At 48.9% G+C, this 22,389-nt stretch overlaps 1 protein-coding gene across 10 annotated transcripts; it reads right to left on the bottom strand.

Moving 5' to 3' along the window:
• Positions 1-174: 174 nt before the first annotated feature.
• On the bottom strand, positions 175-22,088 carry PGAP2 (post-GPI attachment to proteins 2). Of its 10 annotated transcripts, XM_047071144.1 has the most exons (9): positions 22,021-22,088; positions 13,464-13,484; positions 10,405-10,579; positions 6,268-6,436; positions 2,384-2,636; positions 2,135-2,241; positions 1,617-1,679; positions 1,414-1,522; positions 175-1,207 (listed from the first exon to the last, which is right to left on the bottom strand). In XM_047071144.1, exons 3-9 carry the CDS (start codon positions 10,536-10,538, stop codon positions 1,077-1,079), a joined length of 966 nt encoding a protein of 321 aa, XP_046927100.1. In that variant the 5' UTR covers positions 10,539-10,579; positions 13,464-13,484; positions 22,021-22,088; the 3' UTR covers positions 175-1,076. The 10 variants fall into 10 exon arrangements, with proteins under 10 accessions (XP_046927100.1, XP_046927105.1, XP_046927099.1 ...); XM_047071149.1 differs by lacking the exon at positions 6,268-6,436 and having other exon boundaries at positions 22,021-22,086; XM_047071143.1 differs by lacking the exons at positions 13,464-13,484; positions 22,021-22,088 and adding an exon at positions 13,120-13,184.
• Between the last annotated feature and the right edge of the window lie 301 nt (positions 22,089-22,389).

Raw genomic sequence — 22,389 nt, 5'->3', positions numbered from 1 at the left:
GAACAGTCTTAAGACACTCCAGATCTAAGGTGGGAAGAGGGGGATAGGGGGATACCACTTGGAATCATACCCTGTCATGGACTTTTTCCCTCCATCCTGGAGCCTGTCCCTCACCTCAGTTCCAATTAAAGAAAGACGAGTCCAAGCCCCAAGACAAGTAAGGCTAGCCCAGACTGTTGGCAAAAAAAAAAAAAAAAAAAAAAAAAAATTTATTTTCCTTTGAAATAAAATGTACAACCAAAAGAGGTCAGGGCATGGGGCAGCAGGGAGGACAGGGAGACAGCAGAGAGCCCATTTTGGGGCAGGAATCTGCCTCTGACTACCCTACACCTTTGCCAAGGAGGAAGAGTCGGTGAGCCATGGATTTCAGAAGGGAAGGAAAACAAATGCTGTGCCAGTGCTTTTCCTGGAGCAGGACATCCCTCAGGTACAGAACACTACCTCCACAAGGTAGTGTCAGAACCACACACTGGCAGAGCCCTTACAGATCCTACAGCCCTCCTACCCCCAACCACCTGCATGGACATACTAAGGCTTAGATGGGGAAGGGGTACACACTAAACAGGAGGTGAAGTCAGAGCTAGAACACCTGGGCAAACTTAGCAAGGGACTGTGGCACAGGCCTGGGCATGTGCAGGAGATAATCACATACACCAGTCAAGTGAATGACCCCGTGGAGAGAAATGGCTGTGGTTTTCAGGTAGCAGCCACTGCTCAGTGGTCCCTGACCTCAGCAAGAGGTGGCTATGTAAAGGCCAAGAACCGATGGTGGTTATAAACCTCAGGACTTTTTTTAGCACCAGATGGTGGAGCTCGCCTAACAGCTCAGCTTCTTGGGGCCTCTCTAATAAGGGTGATGCTGCTTGAAGGTCCCTGTGCCTTCAAGTGGGGTGAGGGAAAAGAGAAGCCAGCAGGGCTACCTAAAACCCTGTCCTGTGCCCTTCTGCCCTTCCTCCCCCTCCCCCAGCTTCAGCATGGCCCACAGAGGACACAGGGTGGGGAAGGCCAGAGTGGTGTCTTGTTTCTAGTTTCTGGGCAGTGGACCGCCTCCTCCTTTCTAGTAGGAGAGAAAGGGTTTAGAATCGCTTTTCCTCAGGCTGGGAGGTAATGAGCAGCTCCTTGTTCCCGAAGTCCCACCAGGCTGTCATGTGGAACGCCATGTTGGTTAGGACAACGGTGTACTCCAGGATGGCGAAGATGGTGTATACTGTTGCAAGGGCACAAGAACAGAGCATGGTGAGACTCCCGCCCCTGCCCCCCAGGGGCCTCTTGATAAATCGCCACCACCACACATCTCTACAGAGACACAATGGCAGTTAGCCCCCAAGGCCACTGCCATCTCTCACAGTATAGACAACATCATAACTGTCCCATAGCCACTGTGACCACATACGGATCCCAGCCTGGCCTCACCTCCAGCCTCACAATACATGTTGTGCCGAAAGTAGACAGCCAGCGCCGTGAAGAAGGAGATGAAGTTGATGACGAAAAGCCGCTGTTTCCAGTTGTAGGACTTGCGGTCCTAGAGGATGGGGCTGTCTGATCACTCTGCAGCCTGTTGGATATGTGTGGGCAGCCTCCCCTCTTAGCCCCAACTCCTGAGGGCTGCGTCTTACCTCCCTTGGTTTTGGAAGGGGGCACGGGCAAGGGCAGCAGGAATGGTGGGCATGTTCATATTCCTGCGTTTGGGAGTATAATGAAGCCAAGGAGCCATGCTGTCCCTGCCCCTCCCACTTCAGGATGGAATATGAAAGTTACTCAGAGTCACCCCCCAACCTGACACCTCCACATACTGTGGGGAGAAGAAAGGTGTCTGGGGGGGGGGAGGGGCACTGGAGTTATTACAGACCACAGACCCCTGACACAGTTCCTAACCCACTGCAGCCTGGGTGCTGTCCCTCATTCTACCCCCATTTGGAGCCTCCATCTCTTCTATTTTCCAGTCTCCATTAGTACCCGAACACAGTCCTAGATTCTGACCAATCCATCACCCTCCACTCATCCCCAAGCCCCAGCCTCAGCCCGGGTTCCCATTAGAACTCTGGTTCCCATCTCACCATTACCCGCATCCTGAGGACGGGTGTCCTTGATTTTCCCCTGGGCTGCTTAGAGCCCCACTAGGGGTAGACCGTACCTCCTGACTTACTGTGTGCTTCTTGGTCAGCCGCCAGAGAATGCAGGTGAGGAGCATGTGACTGAGGGAAGAGGCGATGAACACAATAAAAGCATTTTCGTGGATGGCTGGAGGGAGAAAGGAGGGTTGGGAGCGGGCACTACAGGAAGCATCCTAACCCCTCCCTCTGAAGGTCTGAGTGAGGGAGGGCGCAGGGGCGACCCTTCCCAACCCTTCCCCTGCTCCTCCTTCCCTCATGTGGACACCCACTGAAGTCCTCGGAAGAGGAGACGTAAGTGAGCACTAGCAGTGCGAGGTTCTCGACGACGTTGAGGCCAAAGTTGAGGCGGCAAAGCGGGCGGTAGCCAGGACACGGGGACGCGCAGCTGAGGTAGTGGTTCCAGTATGCGAAGGCCACCAAGAAGCGGGGCGCTGAGTGCAGGCCGATGCAGAAGCGCCACACGTAGCGCTGGGGCACCTCCCCACCAATGGCCGAGCTCACCGAAGGCAGGTAGTTGGGCACCTAGAGAGTTGTGACCAGTCTGGTGGCAGGCCTCCACCAGCCCCACCCACCCACCTGGAGATCCTTCTCTCCATCTATCAAAATCACGCTGGCCCTCAGAAGGCTCCGCTCCAGCCCTTTCCTTTCCCGGAGGTCCTCCTTCAGGCACCTCGAGAGAGAGCTCTCCTGGGAGACATCCCTTTCCAGGTCCCGGCCCCCAATGTGCTTGTTCTCATTCCCCAGGCAGCCTGGGGTTTGTGCAGGGACTTGGTTGGACCTTTTCCATCTCCCTATACATGGAACCTACATATGGCTGGGGAAGCTGTAGACAGGTTCAGATGCTCTCTGAGCCCATAGCACAGAGCTATGGGAGATTCCATGGCCCAGGACCCCAGATTCAGTCCTGAGGACAGGGATGAGTCACAGACCACCTGAGCTTCCGTGCTGGATTCACGGCCCACCTGAGCTGTTCTTGACTGCTCTCAGTTCTACTAACTCTTCTGGGCAGGTGTGCCAAGGTGGTAAAGGGTACTGTGAGATCCTGGGGGACCTGGGTCAGGAGGATACCCCCACCCTGATCATGCTTAAGAAAGTGGGTGCTCCTAACCTGGGGTAGTCTAAGAAAATGACCTATTCTTGTGCATCCCTCCCATTCATCTTTCTCAAAGCCTAGAATTCCTTATTCCTTCAGGAACTGGAGCACTATTCTTCACAGTTGAGGAAGGAAGAGGAGGTAACACACAGCTGCGAGGACTGGTGTGTTGCTCGTGTGAGAGGGTGAGAGGATGAGGGAAGAACAGTCTAGATGGGGACAGGAAAGCCAGGGAGAGGAGGAGGATCTCTCAGACTCCAGGGTCTGGAGCAGTGCTTCTACCTTTAACATGCGTACAACTAACCAGGGATTGTGTGAGGATGTTGGGGGTCTGGAATCTGAGAATCTGCATTTCTAAAAGATTCCAGTACTGGAAGCTACCGGTCCATGGCACTCGCTTTCTGTGGACTTTTTTAGACTTTCAGCAAGAACCAGAGCAGTGCCAGAGCCCAGGGACCCAGAGAAGGAATGACCGTGCTGTGACTATAGCAGGACCAGTCTTCAGAGATGGAGTTCTAGAAGATCCCCTCCTTTCTCCTAATGGTGATGCTGATGGATCAATGCTGGGAACATAGGCAATGGTGGACGCAGCTCACAGGGCAGAGGTGGGCCTGGGGTAACGCCAGCCAGGGGCTTCGCAGCCTTCACAGAAAAGGAGATAGATTCCCCTCAGCACTACCAAAGGAAGCTAAGTGTAGAGCTCTCTGAGAGGGTGCCGCTCCCAAGGCCATGGCTTGAGATACCATGTAGCTTGAGACCAGGCTCAGATACTCACTCTGAGTAATCAGTAAAGAGACAGCATGGAGGCTTTGGAGCCACACAAACCCGGGTCTGCATCCCATCTCTGCCTTTATTAACCTCCTCAAGGTCACTTCACCTCTCTGAGCTTTAATTTCCTTGTTGGCAAAATAGGGACACTACCACCTACCTTGCAGGATGATTGTGAATATTAAATATGATGTATGCAGAGCATCTGCAGTGTTTAGCACACAGCAGGTACAAGTTATGGCTTTCAGAAGACAAACTTCCCTGAAAAGCCTGCAAATAGCTGATGAGCTATGTGGTTATTGAACATGGGAAGCCTGCATGGGAGTGACAGGCGAGAACTGTAACTTCATCAGAGACTTCTGAGCCCTCCAAGCCTCCTTACTTTTCTACCCCTCTGGGCAGGTCCCCTAAGTAAGGTTAGTGGGAGTGCTGCCTCTGTTTCCTAGAATATTCATTCTGAAAACTCCTGTCCCCATCCCAGCTACTTTAAGGAGAGCAAGACCAGCATGAGCTGTTTGTCTGTTTGTTTGTTTCCTCCAGCATGAGCTTTCTAAAGCTTGGCTGGGAGAGCCCAGAGCCCTAACTGATGCTGGGAAACAGGTAAATGTAGAGATGGCAAAAATCTGGGAGGACACCACAGGAAGAAGGGAGATTTAGGGCCCTGTGGCTACTGGTGTCATCCTCATAAGCTCCTCTCAGATTAGGGGTGGAGATAGGATGCTGAGAGCAGGGATTTCCTCTTACCCCCACCCACACACACAAATATACATGCACGCATGCACACACATGCATAATCAGTATAGATATTCATTTATGTTCCCCCATCCCAAGCACACAAGTTCTCCACTCACCAACTATGCCAGCAACATCAGGAGCTATCAGAGACCAGGTGCCCAGCTCACCCCAAATCTCCCCATGAGCTCAGAGCTAAGGGTACTGAAGTGGGAACATAACCCCTTTCCCCAAGAACAGAAACCCTCTACATCCTAGAGGATGTGGCTCAGTGGACCTGTGGCAGGGCAGTAGATCAGAAAGTCACATGGTATAAAGGGTGAAGGTCCAAAAAATTCCCTATCAAAGCACCTCAGATTTCACCAATTGAGATTCATTCCTTTGATAAAAGTCCCCCAAACTTACGGATGACTTTGCTATCTACTGCCCCCATCCCTTGCCAACTGAACAAGACCTCCCATTCCTATCAATTCAACCTGCTACTCTTCTCTGGACTCCATCCCTGCCTCTCTACTTTCATAGTCCCTATTTTAGCTCTGGTCTTCCCAGTAACATGATCTATTTGCACTAGCCTCCTCACTTATCTCCCTACTCTTGCCCCCTGCCCTTAAATCTGTTCTCCACTCAGGAGCCAGAATGATCTTCTAAAGCATAAATCTGATCGTGTCCCTTTCCTGCTTAAAATCTTTCCAAAGCTCACCACTGCCCTCTGGATAAAATCAAAAGTTGTCAGCCTGGCATTCACAAAGATCCTTCTTTACCCCCATAGCAGAAATGCCCCCTGGTCCAGGAAGGAAGTCTTCCCCAACACCTAGGCTGGATTAAGTGCTTCTTCTGGGCCCTGTGATCCCTATGCTCCCCTTCATTCCTTATGTTCCCCTTTATCACAATAGGAGTCCCATTTCACTGTGCTGTGACTGTCTGTGTCTAGGACTGTGTCATGTAAGATGAGAGGCTAAGGGCAAGTCCATGTTCAGTTCCATCCTTCTGACACAGAACCTCTACCCCTAGGCCCTCAGGAAAGGCCTGGTGGACTGCTCTTGGAGGCAGGGAGTCCATCTGGGTTTCTAGCTGGCAGAGTCCTGAGTGGACACAGGTTAGGGGGCCCGAGGCTGCCAGGGGAGAAACCAAGCCTGAATATTCCAGGGCAGGGCTGGGGGTGTTCTCAGGCCATGTCCCCAGTCTGGGTTAAAGCCACTTATGACCTCTCCTGGCTCCTGGCCCAGTCTAACTCCCCAGTCCTGGCTTCCTTTCCAGTCTGGTCTTTCTTCAGCTTCCTCCTCCCTCTCATGACCTCTCTTGCCTACTGCCCTCCCTTCCCTTCCCCTTTCCCCTCTGCTCCCTGGCACTCTCTGTAATCTTCTACTCTCGGAAGACTGTGACTCCACTCTCCCTGAGTCTCTCCCCACAAATTCCCACAACTCTGTCTTGCCCCCCACCATCCCTTTATCCCTTTCCCCTTTCTCTGACCCTCCACCTTCTCTCTTACTCTCTGATTCCACTCTTACTGCCATCTCCTGACCCGGCCCTGACCCAGGTGCGGGGGAGCCTGGCACTCACCCCACAGTCAGTGGCCACCGTGTACTCAAAGTGGAACACCAGGGACCAGATGATGCAGAAGAAGAAGCCGAACATGGGGAAAGTGATGACCCACCAGATCATGGCCGTGAAGCGGAGCCGGAACACAGTCCCATCTGGGTCCAAGGGCTGGGAGGCCGCAGAGAACATCCTGTAGGGAGTGGTGCCCAGGCAGGGCGAGGGACACAACTTGGGGCCTGGTGGGACACCTGGGCCTCGGGAAGTGGAGCCTTTTCCAGAGCTGGCTCCCTCTATAGGGAAGAGCCAGAGTAGAAAGAGCATAAAGGGAAATGGAAAGCAGTGCAGAAGGTAAGGAGGTACAGAGAGAGATGGGGCGGGAGCAGCTGAGTCAGGCAGGGTCAGCTCTTAGGAATCCCTTTGGCACAATGGTCCTATAGGTCCACCTCTTAAAGAACCTGGAGAATAGAGGCTCCCAGTGGCCTGGACATGGGAGTTTGATGGGCCACTTCAATCTCAAGACTCTCACACCCAACTCAGAAGGATCAGAGGTAGAAAGGTTATTACTTCTGTTCCATAGAACATTAGGACTAAGATTTTAGCCACTTGACAGATTAAAGCTCCCAAGTCAAGGCTTTCTTCAGGTCACATAACCTAGACAAAGGACCCTTGGCTCAGACTGGTCCAAGCCCTCCCACTGACCCTGTCTGACCACATTCCTCCTCTTCACCCAAGTTCAACCAGGAACAGTGGGAGTGCCCAGAACCTATTTCAATGGGACCACAGGCTGCCAACCAGCCCACCCCCAGGCTCAGAATGATCCAAGCCTCAGGTCAACAGTACCATCATCTCAAGATACCAGGGTCCCTGCAGAGGCTTCTCCTTCCTCTCTAAGAAGACCATGTCACCCAATCCAAAGTTTATGGGAATCTGAGGGTCATGGGAACCTTCTCCACTCAGCTTGAGCCTATTGTGCTGGGCCAGACCCAGCAAGGACAGACCCAAACCAAGGGAGCTAGCTTCTTCCACTCCCTTCTCCTGCTAGGCAGAGAAGTCCCTCTTCCCACCCCTGACTGCCCCAACTACCATGACTTGTGAGATGGGTTCCCTTCTGGGGGGCAGACAGAAAGGCTTTGTATTCAAACGCCGAGGACCAAACCTCCCCTGGGACTCATACCACCCACGATTAAGGGAGCCCTAGTTCACTAGTCCAGCTCAGCATCAAGGAAATGGGGGAGGGGGCGCAAACTGAGCAACACTCACACTGGGTGCTGAAGGATCCGGGGCTTGGGTTGAGAGTTCTAGCCAGACTGAAACTATTCTAAGACTGGAGGGTCCCACCCCTAGCTCTCCAGGGCCTGCCCTCCCGCCCACAGAGCTCAGATCTCCACGCCTGCCCAAGCACACAGCCCTCCCAGGACCAACAAGACCATATCATAAACCCTGGAACACTCTGCAAAGGTAAGAGTGATAGTGGCTAAAGTCAGCCCACAACAGCTTCCTTGTCAGGGATGGGGGTGGGGACCCTTTTGAGAGTTGTATCCTGGGATCCAGGCAGTTTTCAGGGAAAGAAAAGGGAGAAAGCAAAATAGGATTTCACCCCTTTCTGCTGAAGCAGGAGTATGTCTGTTGGGCCTCATTGGAGAGCTAGCTAATCTTAGAACAATACATTCAGGATCCAAGACAGATCTGGACGGGCCTAAATATGAGGTTATCAGTGTCCAGTCTGGACCTGTGCAGAAACAGCTAACTCAGCTCAAGATGCCTTAACAGGGGTCTAACAGCCAGTAATAGGAATGCAACAGTACTACTTTTCCCTGTGCTACCCAGGCCATATGAAGACCTATGCCCAGATCAGGGCCTCATATGAAGAGAATAATGACCGACTGGGCCAAGTCTAGGGGCGCACGTCCTGTGAGGGTTTCCTGAAAGAACTGGAAATATGCTACCTAATAAGAGTAAACTCGGGGACCCCTACCCCCATTACTGCCATCCCACCTCTGTAGGGCTGGCTTGATGCCAGGAGGAGAGAGAGTAGCTCTCAGGCTCCCAAAGCAGAGCCAGTGCAAAGGCAAAGATTCACCAAAAAGAGAATGTCATGTCCACTACAAGAAAGAGCTTGCTAATTGTTAGTTACTAAGCTTCCTTAGAATAGGCTGCCTGGAGAGGAAGGAAGCTCCCCATCACTGGAGATATGCAAGCAAACACAGAGTCATCTAAATTACAGATGTGTTAGAGTAAGGTTACTTTTTTTATTCCTAGGGTTGGCCATTTCTAGAATACTCCAGGTGAGAAATTCAGAGCATACATCCACCTGGGCTGCCCCAAGGTGGCTCCAACATGGTAGTCCCAGAGAGTGGGGACAAAATACCACCTGGGTCCCTAAGCTCAGTCCTGCCCCAGAGTGGTCAGGTATCCCTCCTGCAACTACCTATGCCTTAGGATCCCTAACTAGTATGTCAAGAATGGGTTATAGGTATGCCAGATATGCTGGCTTACTGATCCCATTAGCCCTCAGGAGCCAGCCATGAGGGGCAAAGCAAACAGCCTATTCCATTTAATTCCATATGCCTTACAAATATAATTTTCTGCATGGACTAAGACTTGGTCTCAGGCTTCCTTTTCAAAGGGCACTGGGCTGATGCAGGGGGGAGGGGGTCCTATTCATTTACCCAACCAATTCTTCCTGATTCAGATGTAGTGCCCACCTTGAAGAAGCTCCTGGTCTGATGGGGAACAGAGATACAAATATGATATGATAGAACTGTATGAAAGATAAAACAGGGAACTGTGGGCACCCAGAGGAGAGAGTGATTAAGTCTTCCCCAAGGAGGCTAAGGAACGTTTTTCAAAGGAGACATTTGAGAAGGGTTTTGCAGGATACAAAGGAGTTGACCAGGTGAGAGAAACATTTGATGCATTATCTAAGGTGAAAACTTGGTCAAGAAAAGCCATTGTTTGGATCCTTTTCGATCCTCCCCCTCAAGATCACCTGGTCAGCCCCTTTTTGTCCAGTCCTATTCTTTCTGATAGCTCCCAGCCCTGGGTCTCATAAGACTGGCTGCCTACCGCTCAAGGCCAACATCTACCCATCGACAAAGCAAGGAGAGAGAAAACTTCCAGTCATAAGAACAAAAGAAGTAGGCCCCACTCCATACTGCCATTCAGACCCCACTTCTAATCATAGTCCTATTTCTGGAGCAAATGCTCTTTATAGGGAGGCAGGAAGCTGAGCTGATTGGGGGCCTTCAGAGCTCTCTCTGATGCTCTTCCAAGGGTCCATGTCCAGGCCCTGCCTCCTTTCCACCTAGAGCCCATGGGCTCTTCCTCTCCTGCCCTGCCTTCCAACCTTACAATCTCTTTTCCTCCTACTCCTTCTGCTCCTCACCCTTCACACTTCCCAAACCACCTTCCTATCCTTCCCCTATCTGGAGCTCTACACTACTCCTGAGAAGGAGGATGGGAATTGCCAACCCCATTTTAAAACATGGGAAGCTGAGGCTCAGTCTCTGTGTCTCAGGTAATACAGAGTCAGTGGATGAAATTAGGAGTGTAACAGAGGTCAACACAGGTCTGACCCTCTTTACCCTGAAACATTACAGAGAAAACTCACATCTTTCCTCTTGGCCCAGCACACCATATCCCTGCTCAGAGGGCACATGCCTACCTGGGGAACATAGGCCATGAACACATATATACACACATCATCAGGCCCCCATCCAGACACACACAGATATGGTCTCTCCCAGACACATACAGTCACGTCCCTTACAGTCACACAGACGCATACATAATCACATTCTCACAGAGACAGGCACAGCCCACAGTGCCACACTAAGAGGCCCCAGCACCCTCTAGCCCAGTCCTGTTCTCTCTCCATCCCCCACAAAACCCGGGGGCTCTTGAATCTGCCCCTCTATGAAGTAAGGATTGAATTCTGGGGCTGCCCAATTTCAATGACTCCAGGCCCTAATGACCTCCATGGAAAGTGGCAGAAGGCTAATTCCTGAGACCTCAATTTGCAGCAACCAAGTTTGTCTGATGGACCTCATTGGAGAGCTCACTAATCCTGTTACAACAGAATCAGGATCCAAAATCGATCCAATTGGACCTGAATATGAGATATTCCTTGACCCCCCCCCCCACCTTCGCAAGCCCTACCCCACAGTGTGTGGCCGTAGTCTCCTTGAAGTGGAAGAGCAGGGACCAGAGGATGCAGAAGAGGAAGGCGACAAGTGGACAGCAGACTGTGACCAGGGCCACCAGGGTGAAGCGGAGGCGGACCAGGGTCCCATCCCGGTCCAGTGGCAGTGGGACCTGGTACATCTTGTCAGACCTGGGGATGGAGTAGTATGCTGTCAAGGCCCAAGGCAGCAAGGCTGGGACTCTGTGGTAAAGCCAGCCCTTGTGCTGAGTCCTCAGCTTAGCTGAGCCATGGGATGGAGGGTCTGAGAAGAAAGCCATCTAGCCCCTAAACTTGGACAGTTCCTGCCCTGGATGGGGACGATTGACTCAGAATCCCAAGAGGACATTCACCCTCAATTTCAGAGGAAAGACAATGAAACAAATCTGTGCTAAAATGAAGCCTGAATAGATTGGGAGAGTTTCTTCTCCCCTATACCTGGCTTTACAGGTCTATGACAACAGGAGCTCGTTTAACTGGTCTCTCTTGTTTCAGGAACCAACCCTAAAACCTCCCAGTGAACAGAATAGTCCACCTTCTTTCACAGGCCTTTGAGCGTCTAGACTTCAGTTCTCCCTGCTTCACCCACTGGCCCAGGGCCTTCTGTACCTTCGGTCCCTTCCCAGGCTCTGTGTGTCTGCACCACAGTGCACAGCAGCAAGGGCTCCATGGAAGCCAATAGAACCCTGACCCCCTGCTCGTCCCCACCTGCTGCCTCATGTGCTCTGAGGGTGAAAGGCTTTGCAGAATCAGGCCTGGTGCTAGCCTGGGCTTGCTGTTTGCTGGAAAGAGCTGCCTGGTCAGCTTCTGGAGGCTTCCCAGAACCCATGGGGCCTGTCCATCCCCCTCCAGAGATGAAGTAAAAGCTCCTGAGAACTGTTGACTCCCTGCTGAGATGAGGATACTAAGGTTAAGAACTATAATAACCAGGTATACACCAGCAATCTTAGCCCAGCCTCCCTAAGTGCACAGAGGGGAAATTGAGGCTAAGAGAGGAACAATAACCTGCTCAGGGTCGCACAACAACTAGAAGGGAGAGCCAGCAGTGGGGAGATGTAGGGCCCACAGGGTCACAAACTGCAGCCCCAGCCTTCTTTGACCCCTTCGTCTCTGGGACAGACCTCTGGGTAGAAAGGTCAGGTTAGATCAGATTAGGAGGGGAGAGAGAAGGGGCACCTGTCATTAGAGAAAGAAAGGTAAATCAAATCCTATATAGATGAGTCAGTGAATCCTGTCCCCATTGCAAAGGCAGAGAAACCAAGATGCAGAGAGAGAAAGGCCCTTCCTTAAAGCCAGATGCTGAGCCTGACAGAAAGCCATCCTTGGAACTTAGGCTTCTTGTGGCCAAACTAGGGCTGGCTCCAGATTCATAAAGAACCCGCCCTTATGGACTCAAAGGTCTTGCCAGATCAAGTCCCAACTCTTCCTGGCCCCGCCCTCAGGAAGAACCTGAAGCTAACCTCCTAGCATTCCAGAACCAGGTGAATACGCCTCTGTGTTCTCCATCTTCCCCCACCCGCCTCTCTTCCAGGCCTGATTAGTCAGCCTGCCCCAGTTGCCCAACTTCTTTTCTGCCTTCAGGAGCCAGGGATCTCCCAGAGGAATTGGAATTGGAGCTGGTGCCCCTCCCAAATTGAACACATTTCTTGGATCATCCCCAAATGGACTATAAGTCCCTAGAGACCCTAGAAGGGGAAGGACTTCCCCACCCAGCCCAAACCCTGATTTGGTGCTTGTAGCAGCACTAGTCCCCTCTCTGAAGCCAGTGGCTCTAGAAGCCTCGGGAACCACTGGGATGCCCAAACTGAAGAACAGATCCTCAGGGAATGAATAGGCACTGCTTGAGGCAGGGGGTGGGTAAAGAAGTTGGAGGAACAATCTGTTCCACTGCTTGGAGGTATGCCTGGCTCCTCTTTTAGCTGTGTGACCTTGGGCAAGTCATCTAACCACTCTGGGTCTTTTTCCACAGTTGTGCAACATGAAGATCATGTGGTTTAGATTGCTAATATGGCCATTCCAACATGGTCATTTTACTTCCCCAGGCCTCAGGACAGGGAGCTCACTACCTGAAGGGCAGCTCTTCAGTCCCAGTCAGCTCTAACTTCTTCATATGTACTATTTAGCTGGAAACTGCTTTCTTAGGAGCACCCCTACCTTATCTCCAAAGGTCCCAGAGATCTTCTCAGCCTCCAGCCAGAATCCATACTTACTGGGTACCTTCTGAGTATGAGGCACCCTGCTTAGTGCTCCACATACATTGTTTCTTTTAACCCTCACTATAATTCTACGAGGCAGGCCCTATATAGCCTGTGTATTTCCATTTTACAGAACAGGAAACTGAGGCTCAAGGAGGTTAAAAACACTTGCCCAAGGTCACAGGCTAATAAATGGAAGAGGTGTAATTTGAAATTACTCTATCGGGTTCCAGAGACGCCCAACACCTACATCCCTGGCACCTAAAGAGAAATCCCCATCAGCAGACCCTGGAGAATGAAGGAGAGCTCAACCAGTGCACAGCCAGCACCATGTGGGAGAGCAGTAGGGGTAAAGGGTTAGTTCAGAAGTCGGGACAGCAGCAGATCCTGGGCAAGCACCAGCACCTTGGGGCTGGGCGGTGAGAAAGCTGGACCTCGTGGCGGAGCTCCCCCAAGTGGGGTTGCCCCGCGATCCGTCACACCCATCCCCATACTCACCCAGGCTGTGGCGGCGAGGAGGCCGCGCCGGCGCAGGCCGGGCGCTGGGGGAACCCGAAGGGAGCCCAGGCCCGGCCTGGGGCAAGCGGCCGGGGGCGGGCCGGAGCGGGAACGGCGGGGGCGGGGCCAGCGCGCTTGGGGAGGAAACTGCGCCCAGATCCTCCATTGGCCCCTCCCCACTTCTGCGGACCTGGACCCTTGGCTCTCCGCCTTGATCCGGTGTCCCCTTGTGCCATGCCTCTCTAGCTCTGGTCTGCCCCACTAATTCCTGTTGCGTGGGGGCAGCCGGAAGAGCCCTGGACCCCTGGGTTTGACACGTTGGATAAGCCACCTTGTCACCTTACCTCTCAGCGGCGTTCCATCACCTGTTGAAAGAGCATAAAATTGGTTCAACAAGCCCCGAATTCTCTAATTTTCTAGTCTCGGTGTCTTCTGCCCACGTCCCCATTCTAGCCGAATTATCCGGCCTCGCCCTTCTGAAACATTAAAACAGTTTTGCCCAGCCTCAGCGCCCCTGCCCCTAACTTTGCTCCCCATAGCCGATTCCCGGCATTCAGCAAAAGGAAGAGCACGTTATAGGTAGAGAGATCAGGGAGGCCCACCCCAAAAACTTGGGGCCAGAGCTGTTCCCGGCTTTGATCAGGAGAGGGCGCCCTGTCCTGACATAACAGAGCAAGGCTCTCCTTTCCCCAGTCCTGGGTCTGCCCCACCACGAGAGGGTTGATCCGCAGAAACCAACCCAGCCCACAGGGTTCCCTCCCCACCCAGACTGACCCCTGAAGGAACCCGAGGAAGATTCTTGGGGTTGTCAGAGCACCTGCAGGGGGTGAAGACCTCTGACCTAGACGTAGTTACCACCACAGTTTTCCTAGTCATATATCCCCACAGTAATAGCACATTTTGAGCACCCTCTGTTTTCCAGGCACTTTTCTATTTTTTATGCATTATCCCATTTGATCCTTATAAAAACTCCATGAGATGGATACTATTAACATCCCTGTTTTAGAAAAGGTATGTTACCTATTCACACAGCTATAAATGTCAGAAACAGGATTGGAGTCCCGCACCTGAGGTCATTCCCTTAATCCCTCCCTATATAGTTGACCCTGGAACAACCCGGGTTTGAACAGCACGTGTCCACTTACACGTGGATTTTTTGATACAGCACAGTACTATAAATGTATATTTTCTCCCTTATGGTTTTAAGAAAAAAAATTATTTTGTTTTTTAAAGTAGGCTCCACACCCAATGTGGGGCTCCAACTCACAACCCCAAGATCGAGTCACATGCTCTACCAACCGAGCCAGCCAAGTGCCCCCTCTTCCTTATGATTTTCTTAATAACATTTTCTTTTCTCTAGCTTACTTTATTGTAAGAATATGTCATATAAAACATATACAAAGCATGTGTTAATCAATAGTTTGTTATCGGTAAAGCTTCCAGTCAACAGTAGGGTATTTGTAGTTGTTTTGGGGAGTCAAAAATTATACATGGAGTTTTTACTATGTGGGGGCGGGGGGGTGGGTCAGCACCCCTAACCCCTGCATTGTTCAAGAGTCAACTGTATAATGTTAATCCCACAAGGTAGCTACACTCACCACTTTGCAGGTGGATACAGAGGCTCAAATTTGATTAACTTACCAGAGATCTTTTTCATGCATTCATTCTTGTTCATTCACTCAGCCTAGCCCTTTCTGTGGCAGGCCCTGACTGGGCAATGGTGGCAGACCCAGAGATAACTCACTCCTGGAGGCTCCAAGTCTGGCAGGACAATGTCCTATTCTAGTGACTTTGAACTCCTCTCCACCCTGTGCTTTAGGGTCCCAGGGCAAATGAACAATTAGTAAAACTGTACTAAAAGAACCACCTCCTTTTAGTTTCAATGATTAGATGTAGGTTTTCTACCTCAGGGCTTTGTGTCATCTTCTTTGTCTACCTCCAACATACAGATGCTTGCTCCTGGCCTTTATTCCCTGTCTTTATTCCCTGACCCTATTCCTTGTCTGTTCCTTTGGCCCTAAATACCATTCCCTGAGGCTGGGTCCCTTCTCTGTGCCTCTAGACTACCCCCAATGCCTGAAACTTGAGGTGCATTAATCTTGCCATTAATTCTTTGGTGATTTGGGCAATTCACCATACAGTCCTGAATCTCAGTTTCCTCATCTGTAAAATGGTTTTAGAAATATCCACAGCACAAGGTTGTCCTGGGGATTAAGTGAGGTAAAACAGCAGTGTGCCAGGTATGCAGGAGATACTCAAGACACCCTGGCTATTGTGATGAGATGTGGAAGCTATGGTCTGAACTTGTCCTGACTGAGCCTTTTCTTTTCTTTTTTTAATTTATTTTTTAACATTTATTCATTTTTGAGAGTGAGACAGACAGAGCATGAGCAGGGGAGGGGCAGAGAGGGAGACACAGAATCCAAAGCAGGCTCCAGGCTCCAAGCTATCCACACAGAGCCCAACGTGGGGCTCGAACTCATGGACCGCGAGATCATGACCTGAGCTGAAGTCACATGCTCAACCGACTGAGCCACCCAGGCACCCCAAGACTGAGCCTTTTCTGAACTGTGTGACCTCAGCCATCACTGACCCTCTCTGAATCTATTTCTTCCTCTGTCAGTTCCAAAGCCTATCACCTTGATTTACGTGAGGAAAAGTAGAAGAATGAGTTCTTACTAGGCGCAAGGAACTTTATGTACACTTTCTTATTCGATCCTCTTAGTAATCTGGTGAGGTAAATTTGATGGAATATATTTTACAGATAAAGAAGTTGAACAAGCATCTAAGCTTCTAGCCTTGCCTTCAATTCAGTGGGCAGTCAGTGTTTGCTGAATCGGCATTTGTCTGTAATCCAAGTAGTTGCTGCTGCCGCCGTTGAAACCTTCCAGTATCTCCTGTCCTCCTGGTTGGTTTGCCTTGTGCCTGGACATACCTCAGAGAGGCCTGTGCCTGAAATAGCACCAATATTGTCCAGCTTTGGCCACAGTCACTGCTCCACTCCCCCTGTCCACACACACATACTAGATTCCCCAAGCTGACTGAGCATTTATTTACAGGGATGCTCCAGCCCGCAGTAGCATGGAGGCAGTACAGAGGTGGGAAGCAGAAGAAAAGTGAATGTGGGATGTAGTTGTTAAGGAAAGCTTCCTGAGGCTCTGCTTCACTGGTTTCCTTGCTCTTCTAACTCTTCATCATCCTCCCCATTTACAGCCACATTGGCTCTTCTTAAAACACAGATCTGGGGGTGCCTGGGTAGCTCAGTCGGTTAAGTGTCTGACCCTTGATTTTGGCTCAGGTCATGATCTCATGGTTCGTGAGATCGAGCCCTGCATCGGGCTCTGTGCTGACAGCACAGAGCCTACTTGGGATTCTCTCTCTCTCCTTCTCTCTCTGTCCCTCCCCAGCTGATGCTTGCTATCTCTCTCTCTCTCCCCTCTCTCTCTCTCAAAATAAATAAATAAACATTTTAAAAAACCATACAGATCTGATCATGTGCCTCTCTTGCTGCAAATTGTTTAGCAACTCCCTATGGCGTTTAGGATCAAGAGCAAATTCCTTAGTGTGGTATTCATCATCCTTCGTTATCTGGCCATCCTCTACTCTAGCAAACACATATTTTACATTCTAGCTACGCTCATTTTTTCCATGAGCTTTGCTCAACTTCCTCCTTATCTCTCCCTAAGCACCATGATTCACCCACCTCCCCACTCCACAGGAAGCATTAGAAGTCCATCACACCTTTATTAGGACTGACCACAATGTAGTGAAATTATTGTTAAGTGTCTGTTCCCCTCTCCTTCCTGGAAACCCATTTAAGGATGGAACCCTCACCTGTTCCATTTATTTCTGAATCTCTCAGCTTAGGCCAGAGATAGACACAAAGGAAGCCCAGAAAATATTTGATTGAAGGGTTGATTTAATTGAATTGGGTTTTGAAGGATGGACAGGATTTGGATGTATCAAGAAGAGATTTAGGAACTGTAAGAAAAGCCTTTGAGGAAAGACCACTGTTGTAGGAGTAGAGGCAGAATAAGCATGGCTAGGGATAGGTAAAGAGGCAAGGACGCAGTGCTAAAGATACCCGGTTTCAGGCCAAACTCTGACCCTGCCTCCTGGGCAGCCTCAGGAAAGTCTTCCAGGGTTGTTCTTTGTTCTTCCTAGAGATCTTTTTCACAGCAGAGGCATCCTCCTTGGATGACTTTAAACTATCCACCCTAGGCACACCCATCTTGCTGTAGGCCCATTCTGCCTCAAATAGTAATTAAATCTTCATTGTATATTTTGTTCTTCATTGTTCAACTTTCTCTGGCTCCCCTATCACTTCTAGGATGAAATCTTAGTTTGTACCTCTGGATATACTGAGCTCTTTCTTGGTCCTACATCTTTTTTTTCTCTGTTCCTCCGACCTAGGATGTTTTTTTTTCCTCCATCTTGGCAAACTGTACCATAAAGGTATTGATTAATAGCACACTTAGGAATGCATATGGGAACTTTTAGGGAGATCACTAAAATAATATAAAAAGAGAATTTAATTTCCAAGCTGGTACAGGAGGAAAAATGAAATAATCCAAAAGAATGTTAAGAAAGCAGAGATTTAGGGGTGTCTGGGTGGCTCAGTCAGTTGAGTGGCTGACTCTTGATTTTAGCTCAGTTCATGATCTCAGGGTCGTGGGATTGAGCCTCATGTTGGGCTCAGCACTGAGCACGGAGCCTGCCTGGGATTTCTTCTCTCTCTCTCTCTCTCTCTCTCTCTCTCTCCCCCCCCTGCCCTTCTCCCCTACTTGTGCGCACACGCGCTCTCTCTAAAAAAAAAATACATATGTACATATTTTTTTTCTAAGCAGAAATTTAATGGAAAATAAGCACTTGAAGAGATGGTCAATATCATTAATCATTAGGGAAATGTATATGAAAACCACAATGAGATGTCACTTCATAGCTCTTAGGATGGCTACAATTGAAAAAAAAGGAATATAGCAAGTATTGGCAAGGATGAGGAGAAATTGGAACCCTCATCTATTGCTAATAGGAATGTAAAATAGTACAGCCACTTTGGAAAACAGTCTGGTAGTTCCTCTAAAAGTTAAACATAGAGTTACCATAGGACCCCATAAATCTACTCCTAGGTATAAACACAAGAGAACTGAAAACATATGTCCATGAAAAACTTATACACAAATGTCCATAGCAGCATTATTCATGGTAGCCACAAGGTAGAAACTCAAATGCCATCAGCTTATGAATGTATAAACAAAATATGGCATATCCATAAAATGGAATATTATTCTATCATAAAACGGAATAAAATTCTGATACACGCTATAACACATATGAACCTTGAAAACATGTTAAGTGAAAGAAGTCAGACACAAAGGCCACATATTGTATGATTCCATCTATAGAAAATGTGCACATAGGCAAATTCATCAAGACAGAAAGTAGATTAGTAGTTGCTAGGAGCTGGGGGAAGGGGGAAATGGGGAATGACTGCTAATTGTCTGGGATTTCTTTTTGGGGTTATGAAAATCTTCTGGAATTAGATAGTAGTGATAGTTGCACAACTTCATGAATATAGTTGACCTTTGAACAACACAGGGGTTAGGGGCACTAGACCCACACAGTCCAAAATCCATGTATAACTTTGACACCCCAAAACCTTAACTACTAAGAGCCTACTGTTGACCAGAAGCCTTACTGATAACATAAACAGTTAATTAACACACATTTTGTATGTTGTATGTATTATGTACTGTAGTCTTACAATAAGGTAAGCTAGAGAAAATAATGTTATTAAGAAACTCATAAGGGAGAGAAAATACATTTACAGTACTGTATTTATTGAAAAAAAATCCTCATATAAATGGACCTGCACACTTCAAACCCATGTTGTTAAAGGGTCCACTTTACTACAACCCTCTGAATTCTATACTTAAAATGGGTAAATATTATATTATGTGAATTATATCTCAATTAAAACAGTCTGGCAGGACTGCACCTCAAAAAATGGAGGTTACTATTACAAAAGAACTAAAATGAAAAACAAATTAAGGAAAAACCCAGAAACAGAACAGTAGGACAAATAGAAAATGTTAGATTAAATTCTGAATATACCAATAAATTCGTTAAGTGTAATAGACTAAATGCTCTAGTTTAAAGTCAAAGGTATTCACATAAGATTTATAAAAATCTAATTATATGCTATTTATAAACATCATTCCTCCCTTCAGTTGTAGAAAAAGAGGAAGGAAATCAACATTTACTGCGTGCTTACTGTGTGTCAAACATGTGCCCAGTCCATTGCAAATTCCCTTATTTGACATTTACAATCACTTTACAACATGGGAATTTTTGTGCCTTTTCATAGACAAGAAAACTGGGTCACAGAACAGTTAAATAATTTGTGCAAGGTCTAAAAAGTAGGAAGTCTGGTACTTAAACTTAGCTGTTTGACTCCAACTCTGTCACTCTTTCCTACGCACCACCTAAGAAATCTAAACCATTAGGGGGCGTCTGGGTGGCTCAGTCGGTTGAGCTTCGAACTTCAGCTCAGGTCACAATCTCATGGTTCGTGAGCTTGAGTCCCACATCTGAGCTGTCAGCACAGCCTGGAGCCTGCTTTGGATTCTGTGTCTCCTCTCTCTCTCTCTCTCTCTCTCTCTCTCTCTCTGACCCTCCCCTGCTCATGCTCTCTCGCTCTCTCTCTCAAAAATAAGTCAACATTTAAAAACATTAAAAAAAAAAAAAAAAGAAAGAAATCTAGGCCCTCATTCTAAAAGGAAGTCTCTTGCCCTTCCCCGATTCTGCAATCCTTATGGGTCCTGTCTCCGCTCTGAGCACCAATCCTTCAAAGCTGAATAGGGTGAGTTCTCAGAGTATGTATGTGAGAGACTGGGGTTTCCCAGGAAAGCTGGACTTTCCTTTGCTTTGTCTCTCTGGGCCAGAGCAGAGTGTTAAGCTGTGGACTTCTTGGGCTCCTGGAGCCCAAGAGAGGGTTTGGCTCAGCAAGTTTTTGTGAGCATGCACCAAACTTCTTTTCTTTAGAGGTGAAGAAGGAATGAAGACACTAGAAGGGGGTTATGAGAATTAGACAGAGTGAGAGTATGTGGTCCACAAAGTCCTTCCGAGGGCAGAAGTACCTGGGAATGATGAGCATGTGGGCCACATGCCTGCCAGAGTATCTAACAAGAGGTCCTCCTTTAGAAATGACCATGGTCATAGGAAATTGCTCCCTGCCACACTCCTCATCTAATGTCTCTTCCTCCAGTCTTCCCACAAGTATGTGGGATCCTATTTAAGGATCTCAGCTCCTGAATACCTGCCAGCACTTTGACCTGAATGTATTTACTTAATTAATCACTTAAAACATATTTCTGGGAGCCATTTCTGTGTCAGAATCAATGTCTTAGAATAGTTAGAATGGGAATTCCTTGACATTTTTAAAGAATAGGAATAATTATCATTTATTGAGGGCTTACTGTATACTGGGTACCATACTAAATGCTTTATCTCATTTAATTCTCTCGATAACTTTAAAGGCAATTACAGTTGTTACCCTCATTTTACAGACAAGGAAACTGAGGCTTAGGGGTTAAAAATTTGCCCAAGTTGACATAGCTAATAAATGGTTGGGCTCAGGTTTAAACTCAGGGTTCCCTAACTCAAAAGTCTCACACTTCTACTACTATTCTACTTAAGAAAGTCATTCATCCATTCATCAAACATTTAATGTGCACCTATACTTTGTGCCTGGGCTTAGGGACACCAGAATAAATAAGTGGAGGAGAGGTTTAATCATATTTGGGTTTCAGGATTGGAGGGTGAGAAATCAAATGTTCTGTAGGTCAGTGAGGAAGCTATAGTAAACTATCCAGGGAGAACTAATGACTTTCCAATGTAGAACACAGGAAAGGGAGGATGAAGCAGAGGGATATTTGGATGCAGGAGTGGGGGGAATGTGGCTGGAGTCAGATGTTTAAACTAGCTTTACTATTTGACCATCCACATATTTATTTGTTTCTTCCTCTGAGCATCTACTGAGCACCTACAATGTATCAGATTTCTACTGTTATCTTATTTCATCTTTACAAGCATTCCACTTTTGGACAAATTAGTCAATTATTTGTAATCCCTCGCTACCACTGAACACTCAGAGGGATTTAAATTTATCTACTTTTGGGCAGAGCCCACTTCAATTCTGTGTTGATGTTCCAGGAAAAAGTGGTGGTGGAGAGGTAGTCTGAATAGGTTTTGCTTTCTGAGCACAATCCCTGCTATTCTGCATGGGACCCTCAGTCACTAGGTCTAGTTTCTAGAACATGCTCAACCTTCTCCCTTGTAATATCAAGCGTCTGTCCTGGGCTAGGCCACGGGAGAAAGAAACCCCAATGAATAAAACGCAGCTCTGACTTCTAAGAGCCTGAGCACAGAAGACAGGAAAATAATAGGATACAAAGTGACAAGGCTGTAACAGAGGCCTGCCCAAGCATTAGCCGAACTCCCTCAGAGAGATCCGGGAATGTATCCCAGAGAAGGCAGGAACATTTGAACCAGGCCTTTAAGATAAATAGGAGTTCCTAAAGTGCAGGTGGGAAAGAAGTTCCAAGAACCCTCATTTGTAACAAATCCTATGTTGAGCCATTCCCTCACGGCATGCTCATAGCGTACATTAGAGAGATTCAAAGAAGGAAAGGTTGTGATGGGGCCGGCATGGGTTGGGAGACCAGGAGGCCAGGTTTTGGGGCCTCGTAGCAGCTGCAGGCAAGCTACACGGAGAGACAGACCTCCCAGGAGGGCCCTCCAGCTCCGCACGTGGTCTGGCCAGGAAGTGCGGGCAGGACTACGGGGAAGCCTTCCCATCACCGCCCGCGGACTGGGGCAAGGAAAGGGTAGAATAGTTACCATGCCATCGTTGGAGCCTCCCCTCTGATTGGCCCGAGCTTCAGCAGCCCGACTGTCTCGGCTCCAAGGAAGGGGGAGGAGCCTCTGTATAGCGTCACCACTCTTCTCCCACACCCCGCCCGATGCACCCCCACGCAGCCACTCACAAGCCCACTTCGAGGGGGGCCCTGTATGACGTCACGACTCCTCCAGCCAATCTCGGCAGAGAGGGGCGGGACTCCATGTCCCTCCCATCGCCCCTCCCCGCTCCTCCCCGTAACTCCTCTGTCCCTCCTCTTCCCCCTCTCCTTTTCTCCCGAAGACCGCCCCCACGTTCGGTTTCAAAAGACTCGTTGCCCAATGAACAACAGGGCGGGCCTAGAGTGGCGG

Source organism: Lynx rufus, unplaced genomic scaffold (assembly GCF_022079265.1).
Source record: "Lynx rufus isolate CCGP_SWC_20201006 ecotype Redwood Valley unplaced genomic scaffold, mLynRuf1.p SCAF_9, whole genome shotgun sequence".
In the NCBI taxonomy this organism is placed as follows: Eukaryota; Metazoa; Chordata; class Mammalia; order Carnivora; family Felidae; genus Lynx; species Lynx rufus.
Note: the sequence above shows the minus strand (reverse complement) of the source record. Positions and strands in the feature narration are given on the sequence as shown.

Bases quoted from the DNA above. Each gene is read 5' to 3' on its own strand.
- PGAP2 (XM_047071144.1), bottom strand. From the start codon at position 10,538: ATGGGACCCTGGTCCGCCTCCGCTTCACCCTGGTGGCCCTGGTCACAG. The intron at 2,637-6,267 runs GTGAGTGCCAGG...ACAACTCTCTAG, and splicing joins CGGTGGCCACTGACTGTGGG to GTGCCCAACTACCTGCCTTC. The intron at 2,242-2,383 runs GTGGGTGTCCAC...TTCTCCCTCCAG, and splicing joins CTCCTCTTCCGAGGACTTCA to CCATCCACGAAAATGCTTTT.